General features: G+C 37.8%; 3 protein-coding genes across 4 annotated transcripts; all 3 read left to right on the top strand.

Annotated features, from left to right (window-relative positions):
- The first annotated feature begins 1,495 nt into the window (after nucleotides 1-1,495).
- LOC18605798 (Calcium-binding EF hand family protein) lies at nucleotides 1,496-3,244 on the top strand. The gene is made up of 6 exons (XM_007039038.3): nucleotides 1,496-1,979; nucleotides 2,133-2,235; nucleotides 2,371-2,436; nucleotides 2,517-2,672; nucleotides 2,755-2,851; nucleotides 2,936-3,244. Exons 1-6 carry the CDS (start codon nucleotides 1,496-1,498, stop codon nucleotides 3,062-3,064), a joined length of 1,035 nt encoding a protein of 344 aa, XP_007039100.1. The 3' UTR covers nucleotides 3,065-3,244.
- Nucleotides 3,245-4,545: 1,301 nt separating this feature from the next.
- On the top strand, nucleotides 4,546-9,061 carry LOC18605797 (ARM repeat superfamily protein). 2 transcript variants are annotated; one of them, XM_018118036.2, is made up of 3 exons: nucleotides 4,546-4,691; nucleotides 5,327-7,747; nucleotides 7,859-9,061. In XM_018118036.2, exons 2-3 carry the CDS (start codon nucleotides 5,340-5,342, stop codon nucleotides 8,055-8,057), a joined length of 2,607 nt encoding a protein of 868 aa, XP_017973525.2. In that variant the 5' UTR covers nucleotides 4,546-4,691; nucleotides 5,327-5,339; the 3' UTR covers nucleotides 8,058-9,061. The 2 variants fall into 2 exon arrangements, with proteins under 2 accessions (XP_017973525.2, XP_017973524.2); XM_018118035.2 differs by having other exon boundaries at nucleotides 4,559-4,724.
- A 1,521-nt stretch (nucleotides 9,062-10,582) lies between these two features.
- On the top strand, nucleotides 10,583-15,005 carry LOC18605796 (importin subunit beta-1). The gene is made up of 3 exons (XM_018118138.2): nucleotides 10,583-10,746; nucleotides 11,320-13,731; nucleotides 13,837-15,005. The coding sequence occupies exons 2-3, from the start codon at nucleotides 11,324-11,326 to the stop codon at nucleotides 14,033-14,035; spliced, it is 2,607 nt and encodes an 868-aa protein (XP_017973627.2). The 5' UTR covers nucleotides 10,583-10,746; nucleotides 11,320-11,323; the 3' UTR covers nucleotides 14,036-15,005.
- Nucleotides 15,006-16,859: the final 1,854 nt, after the last annotated feature.

Below are 16,859 nucleotides of genomic sequence, written 5' to 3'. Positions count from 1 at the left end.
AGCTTCAAAAGCACCATTATCAAATGTTTCACCGCCAAGGTTAAAGACAAGAACGTTCTTTTCACTATCCTTTTGTCCAAACCATAGGCAATGGCTGCTGCAGTTGGTTCATTGATTATTCTAGCAATATTCAGTCCAGCAATCGTGTACCGGAATCATTTTGCAGCTTGCCCTTGTGCGTCATTGAAGTAAGCTGCTGACATTTATACAAGCAAATTCACGTCAACCTTCAGAAACAGAAACCATAGTTTACCTTGTAAGTCAACAAGATCTGACTTCTACAGATAAAAAAGAATGTTATTTGAAGCAGTAACGACGGCATCTTTCATTTTCTTTCCAAGAAATGACTCTGCTGTTTCCTTCATGTTTGTAAGAAACATTGCACTTATCTCTTCAGGGCTGAAGACCTTGGTTTCCTCATCCTTAATTTTCACTTGAATACAAGGCTTCCCATCCTTGTTAACAATCTTGCATGCTACAAGCTTTCCTTCTGAACCCCTCTGTCATCAAATCAGCCAAAAACCCCGTTCAGCTATTTGATGCACAAATTATAAACTGAGAATATTCACTTTCTTCGATTAAGTCTTTTGACATCGAAGACGGTCCTCTCAGGATTGACAGCCTCCTGATTATTTGCTGCCTCACCTGTCAATCAATCTCTCACTGTCACTATATGGCATGCCACCCACCAAGGGGTAATTCTGTTACCCTGGTCATTGGCTGTGATCTCAACATGACCATTTCTGTACACACCAACACAAGAATAAGTCGCGCCAAGGTCTGTCCCAATTACCGTTCCCGAACTTGGTGGCCTCCTCTTTAATTTGCAATAGTGAGCCAAGTGAAGAAGCTCCACGATTTTCTTCTTTCTTCTTTGTTCGCTTGCTTCCTAGTCTTAATTAATGAGAAATGCATCTTTGATAGACTAGAGTGCAGAGACATTGGTCGTTAACTGAGGTTTACATGGTAGCTTATACCGCAACAATCGGTGTGTTTGTGTTCAAACCTCGGACATTGGAACTTGTCGTTCATGATGACGTGGACCAATAAAGCTCATTGGTGGTAGTGTAATCCGATCAGAACAGGCCTTGTGTTGGGACAACCTTGGCCGCTAATGTCAAAAGTGTTACACAGATTTGAACATTGAAGATTTTATGAAGTAGGCAAGAATTAGCATGCCTGTCTAACTTTCTCCTTTTGGCTTCTGAAAACAAAGTAAAGTTAAAAAGCCTAATAAATCAAAGAAAACCCAAATCTCTGAATTAAATTTAAACCCCCCCTAATTTGAGTGCTTTATGTATATGCCTCTCGATTCTAACTGCCAATAACCGTTTTTCCCGCCACCCCATGTTCATTGACTTCAATGGATAATAAAAAAAAAGAAAAAAAGAAGAAGAAAGAGACGGGAAAATCATTATCTAACTTCATTGAACTTTCCTGTTATTGTTTATGCTACCATTATCCACTCATCCCTAATCCCTGTGGAAGCTATTAAATGGCGAAGGCGGTGGTTTACACCTTTCTGGCCACCGCCTTCATCATTTTATTCGTGTTCTTCCAAAACAAACGGCATGGTCATCATACCCGTTCAGGCCTGAGTCGCCGCCTTGGCTACAAAGCTCCACATTTTGACCCTCTGGTCGCAAGACTCGAGAGATCGGCGGAAGAAAAAGGATTGAGCTATCACGTTGATCCGGAACACATTTCTTATGTTCCTGAGGTTGCAGACGCCGACGAGTTCTTCGGCGACGACGGAACTTTAAACACCACTCTGCGGTTGATGATTTTGTTCCCTTTGCTAGACAGTGCACCGAAAGATGGTTTAATCAGTGCCAAGGAGCTAGGGGCTTGGATTGGGCAACAGGCAATGGATCGTTTGAGTTTTAGAACCAATAAAGTCATGTCATGGCACGATAAAAATGGGGATGGAGCTATCAGCTTCAGCGAGTATCTGCCTCATTTTAACGAGAATGATATAGGTAAGGAAAGAAACTTTGAAATCTTTGGCTATATCTGGGTTCAAATGTTTAATGTAATTGATATAAAATGTTCCTAGTTTCCTTAATTATAGCCAAATAGATGCAACAATAAGATTTCTTTGCATATGAATTGAAAAGTTGAATGTGGAACAGCAAAAAATAGAAAAGAGCACGGTGAAGCTGGATGGTGGATGGAGCAATTTAACAATGCAGACCTGAATTCCAATGGGACTCTTGACTTCAACGAATTCAAAGAGTAAATACTTTCTTTCGGTTTTCTCTTTTTTTTTTTTTTTTTTTTTGTGGGTGGCGGGGGCGGGGGTGGGTTGGCTTCTTTGGTCAATACTGCAAAGCTATATCGATCAGGTTTACCCAATCCTTTTTCCTACAGTTTCTTACATCCGGAGGATAGTGACAACGAAGAAATTCAGAAATGGCTGTTGAGAGAAAAAATGAAGTTTGTTTCCTCACGTTTTCTCTGTTTCTATCATTTGCTTGCGCTGGATAAAGTTATGATGATTTTCCCTGATTGAGCAGACGGATGGACGATGATCACGATGGCAAACTCAACTTCAAGGAATTTCTCGATTACGCATACAACATATACAAAAGCTATGCTGAATTCGAGACTGCTGCTGCTCTTGCACCCACAGCTGAAGAGAAATTCGTAGAGCTAGATATCAACGAAGACAAGTAATTTCTATTTTCTCCTCCAATAACTGGTGGTGATCCTATAAATTTATAACCATCTATACAACTTTGAGCCCTTTTGCAGATACCTGGAGCTGGATGAATTGAGACCCATACTCCGTTATCTCTACCCTGGTGAACTGTTTTACGCCAAGTACTACACCAGTTATCTGATTTACGAGGTGAAGTCAATTAATAATTGCATAATGATATTGTTTGAATTTGTAAAATACTCCATGGGTTTCTGAATTTTGTTTTGACTCCAGGCTGATGATAACAAAGATGGGAATTTGACCATGGAAGAGATTCTCAATCACGAGAGCATATTCTACAACTCACTCTATGATGACAGCATCGACGATGACGACTATGATGATGACCATGACGAACTCTAGTCTCTAGAAACGTAATTCATGCAATGCTTTGGATTTGGATTATGTAACATCCCATCCCATTCCCAGCACATGATAAAAGAAAACCAAGTCCAATAATTTTGGCTTGTGTTTCTGTAAATAGACAAGGGAACAGATCAGAAATAGAGCAAAAGCTTTTGTATTAATTTGTCACTCCATCTTCCTTTGACCAATATTGTTCTTTTGTTTTTTTTTTTTTAAGGCTTCTTTGAAGTTCATGTGTCTTAACCATGTTATGAAAATATAAAATATTAATAATTATATAAGTAAATACAAATATGCTATTAATTAAACTTGTTAATATCTTAAATATTAATACAAATACATTTATAAAACATGTAATATAACATAACATGTTTAACACGTTTATTAATTAGAAAAAAATAAATTTTATATGAAACGACATGATTTGTAACTTATTTAAATGATTAACATGATTAAAAGTTTAAACACAATTAAATTAAAATGCATATAATTATAAATAAAATGGAATTTCATTAGTCAAATTTAAAATTAATAATCATAAAAAATTACTAATAAAACAATAATATTCATCAAGTATAATAAAAATCTACCACTATCATCATCAATTATAATAAATAAAATATTTATATGAGATTTAAACGGGTGATAATTGGGTTATAAATGTGTCAATAGGCACATGTACATGATTAATGAAATAGGCAGTAGGTTATAGGAATACATAATAAAACAAATAATTAAATATATCTTAAATGGATTAAATATATTTGACACATTTAAGACAAGGGATACAATTAAAATACGAAACACAATTATCTTAAACCTAAATCTATTTAATTTTGTATCATATTCATGTCGTATAAAAATTTATTAGATCTATGTATGAATACTGATTAAAATAAATCGATGGATTTTAATTTTTATCTATCTTTGTTATCATTCCATGCAAAAGAAAATTTTCATCAAACAAGCTTCAATAATTAAGATGAAATTTGATACATGTTCATTAAATAACAAGCTCATGTTTTTTTTAATCATATTCATTAAACTTAATTTCTGAAAATCTGTCTTAATAATGGTATTACTAGAAATAAAAAAAAGACCCACATTATCAACTAGATTTTCTGCATTAATTCTTTTGTTTTTTTTTTAATCTTTTTAAGAAAAAGTTTAACCATAAATGGACATTAGACTGCTTGTTCTGCTGAAGTAAGAAAATCTAACTGTACAATTACTAAACTTTTTAACCGTACCATATGATGACAGATGTCAACTGTGTTTCTTTTAAAGCCACCTTAACCATTAAGTCAGCTGACTTTCTTCATGTGCAAATCCTAATTACCAAATTGCCCACGTAGAAAAGTCGGTCAACTTTTAGGTGGGTCCACTTTGACACCCTGTGGAACGCGTACTCGCCAAAAACAGCCAAAGGAATTAATACTACAAATATACTATTTAAAAAATGATTTAAAATATAGATTTGGTATAAATTATTCTAGTCCTGCTTCAAATCCGCTTCTCCTTCTCCTCTTTCTCCGTTTCCTTTTTTTTTCTTTTTCATTTCCTATCTTCAATTATTAGGGTTTTGTACAGCTCAGCCGCTTTCGATCTTCTCGATCGGTGAAAGGTAAAGTCTGCATCAAACTTCGTGAATTTTAAGGTGAGCTTGTTGAACTCCTTTCTGAAGGTTTCATTTTTGTTTGTAATTAGGGTTTTGGATAGTGATTTTGGGCATTCGATATTGGATGCATTGATCCGCTTTCTTTTTTGTTTTATAATTTTAGGGTAGTACTAATTAGAGTATTATAATTTTTTTTTGGAAAGATTTGAACGATCGAATTTCTAAGTGTTATTGTATTTAATTTAAATCTAGTGTGATCTAGGATTTTTGTTTGAATTTTTGCTCGCCAAAATTTCGAAGTTTAAGTTTTCAATGTCGAATTGCTACGTTGATCCCAAATATTTAAGTGTTCCCTATCAGTTGCTTAGTATGTAAGTAAAAATGACAATAGGGATGGATCAATTTGATTTATTTGCGGCACATTGGTTTCATTCTTGTTACTTTCGTTTACACTTTTTCGATTAATTTTAAGGTTCGGTTTCATGTTAGTTTGCCCTTAGTTCAGATAGTGTTACTCATAATACGGTTTTTTCTTTTTCCTTTATTTTTTTTTTTGCCTTTTATGCGTTTTCAGGATTTAGGTGTTGGAATATTTAAGCTTTATTGTATTACCTTTTGAAATTCTGTCATTGTTCTTGCAGGAATATTAGGGCGATGGAAGTTACACAGGTGCTTTTGAATGCACAATCAATAGATGGAGCTGTGCGGAAGAATGCTGAGGAAAGCTTGAAACAATTTCAGGAGCAGAACCTTCCTGCTTTTTTGCTGTCACTTTCTGGGGAGTTGGCAAATGAGGAGAAGCCTGTTGAAACACGTAAATTGGCAGGTTTGATACTTAAGAATGCATTGGATGCTAAGGAACAACACAGGAAATATGAGCTTGTTCAAAGATGGTTGTCATTGGACGCCAATGCGAAGAGCCAGATTAAGGCATGCGTGTTAAAGACTCTCTCTTCTGCTGTAGCTGATGCTCGATCAACTGCATCTCAAGTCATTGCCAAGGTTGCTGGCATTGAGTTGCCACAGAAACAGTGGCCCGAGTTGATAGGTTCTCTTTTATCGAATATTCATCAGCTACGAGCTCATGCTAAGCAAGCCACTTTAGAGACTCTTGGATATTTGTGTGAGGAGGTCTCGCCTGACATTATTGATCAAGATCAAGTAAATAAAATACTTACTGCTGTAGTTCAAGGTATGAGTGCATCAGAAGGAAACACTGATGTGAGGCTTGCTGCTACCAGAGCACTTTACAATGCTCTGGGATTTGCTCAGGCGAATTTCAGCAATGACATGGAGCGTGATTATATAATGAGAGTTGTCTGTGAGGCAACCCTGTCCCCAGAAGTGAGGATAAGGCAGGCAGCTTTCGAGTGTTTGGTCTCCATTTCATCAACTTACTACGAGAAACTAGCTCCTTATATCCAGGATATTTTTAGCATCACAGCAAAGGCTGTGAGGGAAGATGAGGAACCTGTCTCCCTTCAAGCCATTGAGTTCTGGAGTTCAATATGTGATGAGGAGATAGATATTTTGGAAGATTATGGAGGTGAGTTCACTGGTGATTCTGATATTCCTTGCTTTTACTTTATCAAGCAAGCACTCCCTGCGCTTGTTCCTATGCTGTTGGAGACACTCTTGAAGCAGGAGGAAGATCAGGATCAGGATGAAGGGGCTTGGAATATTGCAATGGCTGGGGGAACCTGTCTTGGGTTGGTTGCACGGACTGTGGGTGATGATATTGTCCCTCTTGTTGTGCCATTTATTGAGGAGAATATAACAAAACCAGATTGGAGGCAGAGGGAGGCGGCAACTTACGCCTTTGGTTCAATCTTGGAGGGTCCTTCCCCCGAAAAGTTAATACCTCTTGTTAATGTTGCCTTAAACTTCATGCTCAGTGCTTTGACAAAGGACCCCAACAGCCATGTCAAAGACACTACTGCCTGGACTGTTGGACGAATCTTTGAATTCCTTCATGGTTCTGCTGTAGATTCACCCATCATCACTCAGGCAAATTGCCAGCAGATAGTCACTGTGCTCCTTCAGAGTATGAAGGACACTCCAAATGTTGCTGAGAAGGCCTGTGGTGCTCTCTACTTTCTTGCTCAAGGTTATGAGGATGTGGGTCCATCATCTCCTTTAACTCCTTTCTTCCAGGAAATTGTCCAGTCCCTTCTCACTGTCACCCACCGAGAAGATGCAGGGGAATCACGGCTGAGGACTGCTGCCTATGAGACATTGAATGAAGTGGTGAGGTGTTCAACCGATGAGACAGCTCCATTGGTGTTGCAATTGGTGCCTGTCATCATGATGGAGCTTCATAACACTCTGGAGGGGCAGAAACTGTCATCTGATGAAAGAGAGAAGCAGAGTGAATTGCAAGGCCTTCTTTGTGGGTGTTTGCAGGTCATTATTCAGAAGCTTGGTTCATCAGAACCAACCAAGTATGTGTTCATGCAGTATGCAGATCAGATAATGGGGCTTTTCCTTAGGGTTTTTGCTTGTAGGAGTTCTACTGTACATGAGGAGGCCATGCTTGCCATTGGAGCCCTTGCTTATGCAACAGGACCAGATTTTGCAAAGTACATGCCAGATTTTTATAGGTACTTGGAAATGGGTCTTCAGAATTTTGAAGAGTACCAAGTCTGTGCTGTCACAGTTGGTGTTGTTGGTGATATTTCCCGGGCATTGGAGGAAAAAATTGTGCCTTACTGTGATGGTATTATGACACAACTTCTCAAGAATTTATCAAGCAACCAGTTGCATCGTTCTGTAAAGCCTCCCATATTTTCATGCTTTGGCGACATTGCATTGGCAGTGGGAGAGTATTTTGAAAAGTACTTAATGTGGGCCATGTCCGCACTTCAGAGAGCAGCAGAGTTGTCTACCCATACAGCCGGTGATGATGAATTGACAGAATACACAAATTCTCTGAGAAATGGAATTCTTGAGGCATATTCTGGGATTTTCCAAGGGTTTAAGAACTCTCCAAAAACTCAGCTCTTGATTCCCTATGCACCTCACATTCTCCAATTCTTGGATGGCATATACATGGAGAAAGACATGTGAGTTCTACCGAAAGATACTCTTATTAGCTTTTACTCTACTGAATGGCTTGTTATTTGAATTTTGATGTGTTTTTATTAACAATTTTTATGTTATGTATTTGCCTATAGGGATGATGTGGTCATGAAAACTGCCATTGGTGTCCTTGGAGATCTAGCTGATACTTTGGGAAGTCATGCTGGTTCTCTGATACAGCAATCTCGCTCAAGCAAAGACTTTTTAAATGAATGCTTGTCTTCAGAAGACCATATGATTAAAGAATCTGCTGAATGGGCCAAGTTGGCCATTAGTCGTGCTATTTCAGTTTGAGGGTGTTGCCATTCAGCATGTTTATTTTCTGTTGGAAGTCCATGCATTTGGGTGTGTTGAGTTGAGGGTCTGGGATTGCATGTGTCAAGTCATCGCCATTGTCAGACAACAGAAGTAATCGGTCTTCAAGTTGTCACTAACTCTTGCATCATCATCAATCATCATCATCATCATCATCATCATCATGGGGTCAGATTCCATATTTTTGTCATGGAGGAAGAGGATAGAGATGGTTTCAGAGAAGTTAATGAGCGCCTCCATGAATTGTGGTTGAGAATATCTTTTGGTCCTGAAGGATTGAAGTAGGGAGGGATCAGTAACTGACAAGCTGGAGTGACTGACTAGTCAGGTGCTTGGTCACTTGCTGTTTATACGCCCCATGTGTCAAGACAAACATCATTTTTGCCTTGGTGTGGTTTTCTCCATGTAAACTTAGGTTGTTGGAGTGGATGACTGAGGATTTGGTTCAAAGTGCTGCAGCACTTCAAGACATCTCAAGTGCTGCATTTCACCATTGGCCATCCATCACCTAGTTTGGGTTCTGATCGTTCCTCACCCCCATCTTTTTCTAGTTCAAGTCGGCATATTTCTTAAGTATACACTAGTGGCTGGGTTGCATTTATTCTCTGCTGCATAGTTTGTATATTTTATTTCAGTGGGGTCTGGGGTTAACCACATACTGCATATGCTATTGGGATCATTCCATCCTGCATTGCATTATTGTTGTTCCTTTTTTCTTCTTCTGTTTAATTTCAATTTTTAGAAAGTCTTGAGTCAAATGTTCAATATCATGCATTCATAAATTATCTGTTTTCTGTTTCCTTCCATTATACAATTTTTTTTCCCGTTGCTTCAGAGTTGGGATTGTATAATTTTATTTTTAGTTGTCACTGCTTATAGAAAGTGATACCATATCAAAATGTGGGCTTGACATGAAAAGGGCTGGATGAGGCAATGTATATCTTGATTAAATGCTTAAATAGGGCAGTTGCCTTTTTGCTTCATTTTAGAATTTCTGTAGCTTTGATTAAATTTGATTGGGCTGTAGCTCTTGCATTGCATTTCCCTCCAAGGAATGAAGCTGCTTTTCTTACGCCTTTTCTTGTAAGTCTTAGTTCATTTCCAGATTAAAATTATTAATGTAGTTTATTTGGTCCATAGGACTAATGAATTAGGGTATAATGTGGTGCTTGAAAGAAAGATAAAAAGTGAGAAAGGATTCAATTCATAGAAGAGATACCAAAGAAAGAAGTCATAGAAGGTATATCAAGAAAAAAGAAAATATCAGACCACCTCCTTTCCTCAACTCCCTGGTTGGGCATTTTGAGCAAAACATCCCAAACCATTATCATTATGATGTAGACATGCAAATGAACAGAACATATATAGATTTTTATGAAAATTATCTTCAAAATGAGGACGAGGAAGGAACCAAACTCCTCCTTTGTCTTGAATTGAGTGCCACCTAAAGCACACAATTCCTTCCTTTGAGAATCTTCGTCTGTTTTCAGCCGTGTGATGCGAGTGAGACCAGATCACTTGTCAAATTTCCAAAATGCTAATAGGAAACTCAGAAACTAGGAATGGGAGGAATCCATACAAGGGAGTCACGAACATGAGAAATGAAGAGCACTCGGTACACTAAAATGTAGTTCACGTAATTAAAACCTGTCTTAGTAATGGTATTAATTACTAGGAAAACAAGAAACGCACTTTGTCAACCGAACGTGGCCTTACCATATATAAAGTATAACTGCTTCAGAAACCAACTCTATAGTTACAAAGTACAAATCCAAAAACTTTACTAACGTCTTTGGACGGTCCGCTTAAGATGACCGAGAAGACTTGAATGTCAACGTAGGTTCTTATAAAGCAATCTTAACCGTTAACCAGGATGACTTTTTTTCCGTAAGCAAATCTTAATTACCACCAAGTTGCCCCATGCAAGATTAAACAAAGCTTAAAAGTGGCCCCATTGAGACACCTTGCGGAACCCGTTTTGTTAAGTGTTGTAAGCGTCTCGTCTTTTCTTTTTAGAATCATTCTACTCATCAATACGACGACATTTTTAAATACTATTATATTAATTAATTTCTGAAAACTGTTTTTTAAATCATCCCTTAGAAATAATATCAGAGATATTAAATTCAAATTTATTTTTTATTTTATAATATTGATAAATTCTATTTTTTAAATTCAAATATAAAAAACTACTAAAATTAATGTGAAATATTGAAAACACAGTAATTGTTTGAAAATAAAATAAAATGTACACAATTTTGGCACAATTTAATAAAGAAAATCCTGAAATATTAAGTTAAAATGAGAAAATGGCTATAAGCACTTTTGAAGTTACTTACATTATTCTTTTTAAAAATAATTTTCATTTAATGCATCAAATTTACCCCTTTTTTTTTTTTTAAAAAAAAAAGAAGACAGTATCGTAGAAGTAATACTATCAAGTTAAGTAGTACAGTTAACATTTCCCCTAAAAAATAATATAAAAATATAGATTTGTATAAATTACTTGAGGCCAGCTCCGAATCCGCGTCTCCATCTTCTTCTTATTCGTCTTTTTCCTTTTCCTTTTTCATTTTCTCTCTCCTAATACTAGGGTTCTACTCAGCCCCTTTCGGCCTTCTCCGATCGGTGGAAAGTAAAATCTGCATCGAATTTCGTGAATTTTAAGGTAATTTTGTCGAATTCCGCTCTTAAAGTTTCATTTCTGCTTGTAATTAGGGTTTTGGGTAGTGATTTGGTTATTCGATATTCAATGCATTGATCCGCTCTCCTTTTTCGTTTTTTTAATCTTAGGGTGTTGTTTATTTGTAGTACTAGTTAGAGGATTAGATTTTTCTTTTTTGGGAAAGATTTGAGCGATAGAATTTCTAAGTATTATTGTATTTATTTTAAATCTATTATGATCTGGGATTTTTGTTTGATTTTATTTGCCAAATTTTAAAGTTTAAGTTTTTAATGTCAAATTGGCACAATTGATCCCGAATATTTGAGTGATCCTATCAGTTACCAAGTATGTATGTAGAGCTGACAATAACGTTTTGATGGATCAATTTGATGTAATCGCTGCATTTGATTTATTCTTGTTACTGTCTTTTACTCTTCTTCAACAAATTTAAGGGTTTGGGTTTTCCTTTAGGTTGGATGTGTTTTCAGAATCGAGGTGTTGGAATATATATGTTACTTTATTTATTGAATTTGTGTATCTATTTGTTTTAATTATTGATGCTTTTCAAAATATTAGGGTGATGGAAGTTACACAGGTGCTTTTAAATGCACAATCTATAGATGGAGCTGTGCGCAAGACTGCTGAAGAAAGCTTGAAACAGTTCCAGGAGCAGAACCTTCCTGGTTTCTTGCTGTCACTTTCTGTGGAGTTGGCAAATGAGGAGAAGCCTGTTGAAACACGTAAATTAGCGGGTTTGATACTTAAGAATGCGTTGGATGCGAAGGAACAGCACAGGAAGTTTGAGCTTGTTCAAAGATGGTTGTCATTGGACACCAATGCAAAGAGCCAGATTAAGGCATGCTTACTGAAGACTCTGTCTTCTCCAGTATCTGATGCTCGGTCAACTGCATCTCAAGTTATTGCCAAGGTTGCTGGCATTGAGTTGCCACAGAAACAGTGGCCTGAGTTGATAAGTTTGCTTTTATCAAATGTTCATCAGCTACCAGCTCATGCTAAGCAAGCCACTTTAGAGACTCTTGGGTATATGTGTGAGGAGGTCTCACCTGATGTTATTGATCAAGATCAAGTGAATAAAATACTTACTGCTGTAGTTCAAGGTATGAGTGCATCAGAAGGAAACACTGATGTGAGGCTTGCTGCTACAAGGGCACTTTACAATGCACTGGGATTTGCTCAGGCAAATTTCAGCAATGACATGGAGCGTGATTATATAATGAGAGTTGTCTGTGAGGCAACACTATCCCCAGAAGTGAGGATAAGGCAGGCAGCTTTCGAGTGTTTGGTTTCCATTTCATCAACTTACTACGAGAAACTAGCTCCTTATATCCAGGATATTTTTAACATCACGGCAAAGGCCGTGAGGGAAGATGAGGAACCTGTCTCACTTCAAGCCATTGAGTTCTGGAGTTCAATATGTGATGAGGAGATAGATATTTTGGAAGAATATGGAAGTGATTTCACTGGGGACTCTGATATTCCTTGCTTTTACTTTATCAAGCAGGCACTCCCTGCTCTTGTTCCTATGCTGTTGGAGACTCTCTTGAAGCAAGAGGAGGATCAGGATCAGGATGAGGGGGCTTGGAATATTGCAATGGCTGGCGGAACCTGTCTAGGTTTGGTTGCGCGGACTGTAGGAGATGATATTGTCCCTCTTGTTGTGCCATTTATTGAGGAGAATATAACAAAACCAGATTGGAGGCAGAGGGAGGCGGCAACTTATGCCTTTGGTTCAATCTTGGAGGGTCCTTCCCCTGAAAAGTTGCTATCTCTTGTGAATGTTGCCTTAACCTTCATGCTCAGTGCTTTGACAAAGGACCCCAATAGCCATGTCAAAGACACTACTGCCTGGGCCCTTGGACGGATCTTTGAATTCCTTCATGGTTCTGCTGTAGATTCACCTATCATCACTCAGGCAAATTGCCAACAGATAGTCACAGTTCTGCTGCAGAGTATGAAGGACACTCCAAATGTTGCTGAGAAAGCCTGTGGTGCTCTCTATTTTCTTGCTCAAGGTTATGAGGAGGTGGGTCCATCATCTCCTTTAACTCCTTTTTTCCAAGAAATTGTCCAGTCCCTTCTCACTGTTACTCATCGAGAAGATGCTGGGGAATCCCGACTGAGGACTGCTGCCTATGAGACATTGAATGAAGTGGTGAGGTGTTCAACCGATGAGACAGCTTCATTGGTGTTGCAATTGGTGCCTGTAATCATGATGGAGCTTCATAACACCCTTGAGGGGCAGAAACTGTCTTCTGATGAAAGGGAGAAGCAAAGTGAATTGCAGGGCCTTCTTTGTGGGTGTTTACAGGTCATCATTCAGAAGCTTGGTTCATCAGAACCAACCAAGTATGTGCTCATGCAGTATGCAGATCAGATAATGGGGCTTTTCCTTAGGGTTTTTGCTTGTAGGAGTGCCACTGTACACGAGGAGGCCATGCTTGCCATTGGAGCCCTTGCTTATGCAACAGGACCAGATTTTGCAAAGTATATGCCAGAGTTTTATAGGTACTTGGAGATGGGTCTTCAGAATTTTGAGGAGTACCAAGTCTGTGCTGTCACAGTTGGTGTTGTTGGTGATATTTCCAGGGCAATAGAGGAAAAAATTGTGCCTTACTGTGACGGGATTATGACACAACTTCTCAAGAATTTATCAAGCAACCAGTTGCATCGTTCTGTGAAACCTCCCATATTTTCATGCTTCGGCGACATTGCATTGGCCGTAGGGGAGTATTTTGAAAAGTACTTAATGTGGGCCATGTCCGCGCTTCAGAGTGCAGCAGAGTTGTCTACCCATACAGCAGGTGATGATGAATTGACAGAGTACACAAATTCACTGAGAAATGGAATTCTGGAGGCATATTCTGGGGTTTTCCAAGGGTTTAAGAACTCTCCAAAAACCCAGCTCTTGATTCCCTATGCATCTCACATCCTTCAGTTCTTGGATAGCATATACATTGAGAAAGACATGTGAGTTCTACTAAAAGTTACTCTTTTAGGCTTTTACTTTATTGCATGACATGTCCTTTGATGTATGGTTAATAACATCTTTTTATGTTACTTGTTTGCCTATAGGGATGATGTGGTTATGAAGACAGCCATTGGAGTCCTTGGAGATCTAGCTGATACATTGGGAAGTCATGCTGGTTCTCTGATACAGCAATCCCCGTCAAGCAAAGACTTTTTAAATGAATGCTTGTCTTCTGAAGACCTTATGATTAAAGAATCTGCTGAATGGGCCAAGTTGGCCATTAGTCGTGCCATTTCTGTTTGAGGGTGTTGCCATTCAGCATGCTTATTTTCTTTTGGAAGTCCATGCATTTGGGTGTGTTGAGTTGAGGGTCTGGGATTGCATGTGTCAAGTCATCGCCTTTGTCAGACAACAGAAGTAATCAGTCTTCAAGTTGTCACTAACTCTTGCATCATCATCATCATGGGGTCAGATTCCTTTTTTTTTTCTTTTGTCATGGAGGAAGTGGATTAAGATGGTTTCAGAGAAGTTGATGAAGGTCTCCATGAAACTGGGGGAGAGAATATCTGTTGGTCCTGAAAGATTGAAGTAGGGGAGGATCAGTAACTGTGACATGTGGGAAAGACTGACTAGTCACCTAGCTTGGTCACGGGCTGTTTCTACGCCCCATTTGTCAAGACAAACATCATTTTTGCCTTGGTGTGGTTTTCTCCAATTAAATTTAGGTTGTTGGAGTGGATGACTGAGAATTTGGTTCAAAGTGCTGCAGCACTTCAAGACATCACAAGTACTGCATTTCCACCATTGTCCTTCCATCACCTAGTTTTGGTTCTGAGTGTTACTCAACCCCTTCTTTTGGTAGTTCAACTCTTCATATTTTTTAAGTATGATACGTCAGTGGCTGGGTTGCATTTAATCACCTCTGCTGCTTTTGTATATTTTGTTTCGGTGGGGTTGGGGGTTAGCCACATACAGCATGCTATTGGGAGTATTCCATCCAGCATTGCATTGTTGTTGTTGTCGGTTTTTTTTTTTTTTTTTTTATAAATTTGAATTGTTAGCAAAAGTCTCGAGTCAATTGTTCAATATCATGCATTCATAAAATTATTTGTTTTGCATTTCCTTTGGGTATACAATTTTGTTCCCGTTGTTTCAGATTGTATAATAGAATTTTTGGTTATCACTGCTTATACATAGTGATAGTAAATCACAAATTGGGCTGACATTAGTAGGGCCGAATGAGATAATTCTGGGTTTGCCTTTTTGCTTCGCATTAGCGGTTTTTTCTCAATGGCTCCAAGTGAGAATATTCCTAATAAGCAACCCATGTGGCTTTTGTGATTCATGGATTAGGAAAGAGTAAGATCGCAGTGGAACCGATGCTTATTCATCTGATGAGCTCTTAATAATGGCTGAAAATTGAAAATTTCACAGGCTGACCAAGTATTCAAGTGCGGCCTCTTTGACTGGTTCTATAGAAGTCAACTTTACCCTGTGAATGGGATATGGCTTCTCATTCATCCCACTAATTTGCTTCAAACCACTCATACCCCACCTCAAAGTTGGCTCGAACTGTGCTAACTATTCAAAGATTTTGACTATTTCGTCTTTTTTTGGGACTTGGGTCAAATTCCAAGCTTCATAAGAACAAACTGACCAACACCAATATAGAGCTAATGCTTTTGTAAAGCTGAGAAAACTTTATTTGGTAGTCTAACGAGTTCATCCTAGCCATTAGTTATCACGCACAGGATAAAGTTTCTTCCAACATCCTGTTAAATCTTAAAAATCTGATCATTAGTAAACAAGCTTCTCTTTAAATTTGGGCAGCAATCTTTTACAAGGCTTTGGTAACCGACGCTCGGAGATGAAGTGAAAAAATCACATGAAATTCACGACCAAAAGGTATTGGTATCACTCAGGCCTTGTAATGATCAGACCTGAACTTCATTTAGAAGTTTGAAAAAGATCAAAAGAAAAAACCCAAATGATCTTATTATGAAGAGAACAAGTTGATGCACTTTGCTGCCCTTGATACATTCCATCTTCACCATCTTGTCTTACACTACATGAGGGTTTGAAAAGGGAAAGGTTGCTGTCATGGTATGTATAAACCTTTCAAACCCTCAAAAGGCCTTTTTGTTTATGACTAGAAATTGCAGTTCCAATTGGTTGGAAAGATCCAAGAAATTGTAAATCATGATTAATTTATCGAATTTAGTACATACTTTTGTTGTCAAATTTGTCAGCATGAGCTATGAAGATAGCTTTCATTGCCTCTCTCACAAACATTTGTACCGAAAAATAAGATCAACTTGCATTGCTTTCTTGGAAGAAGAGGGAAAAGATATGTATTAATTACTGATATTATGTATAAATAAAAATAATATAAATTTATTTATTTTTATTTTGTTTAATTAAAAAAAGATGTTAGAGAAAGCCTCGACTCACATCACATTGATCAAAGTTGTGGCATCCGAACAGGTGGCAGAGGTTTAGTGGGAAAAGAGATGGAAATGGCAGGTTATGCCCCTTTAAAGGTAGTTCAGAGAATGTGCTGTGACCTGCTGTGATATGACCGCCACCACCCCTATCTAATAAATTTAGGCAGGAAGGGAGGGGGGGATGCATCGAGTTGTCTCAATTTTGTTCTTTTTTGGGTAAATCCTTCCATGTCTCTCATCAGGACCTTTCATGGCCGTACAAGGCAACGAAAACCCAAACTATTGGGTAATGGAGGAAAAATCAGGGAGTAACCCAACAAACAAAAAAAAAAAAAGGAAAACATATATTGTAATAAGCATCCACAATGAATAGCATATGCCACTTTGAGCAGTACTACTCTTGTAAGTGACTTCACCAATTCCTGCCATTGTTGAACCATTTGATACCCGAAAATATCCACCATTAATTTTATCATTCAGCTTCCCTTGCCTCAGTTCTCAAAAATATCACAATAATATGCAATAATTTCCTTATTTTTTAAGTCTAAATTTAAAATTAAACCCATCATTTTTATTTTTTAAAAACACAAAATATGTTACATACATTATATTTTTTTTAATCGATGGAATGATGATTCAAACTATACTCTTTAAGTAAAAAATCATACATCAATCAATAAATC

Source organism: Theobroma cacao, chromosome 3 (genome assembly GCF_053813885.1).
Source record: "Theobroma cacao isolate CCN51 chromosome 3, ASM5381388v1, whole genome shotgun sequence".
NCBI classification, from domain to species: domain Eukaryota; kingdom Viridiplantae; phylum Streptophyta; class Magnoliopsida; order Malvales; family Malvaceae; genus Theobroma; species Theobroma cacao.
This window is presented reverse-complemented; position numbering and strand designations above follow the sequence as displayed.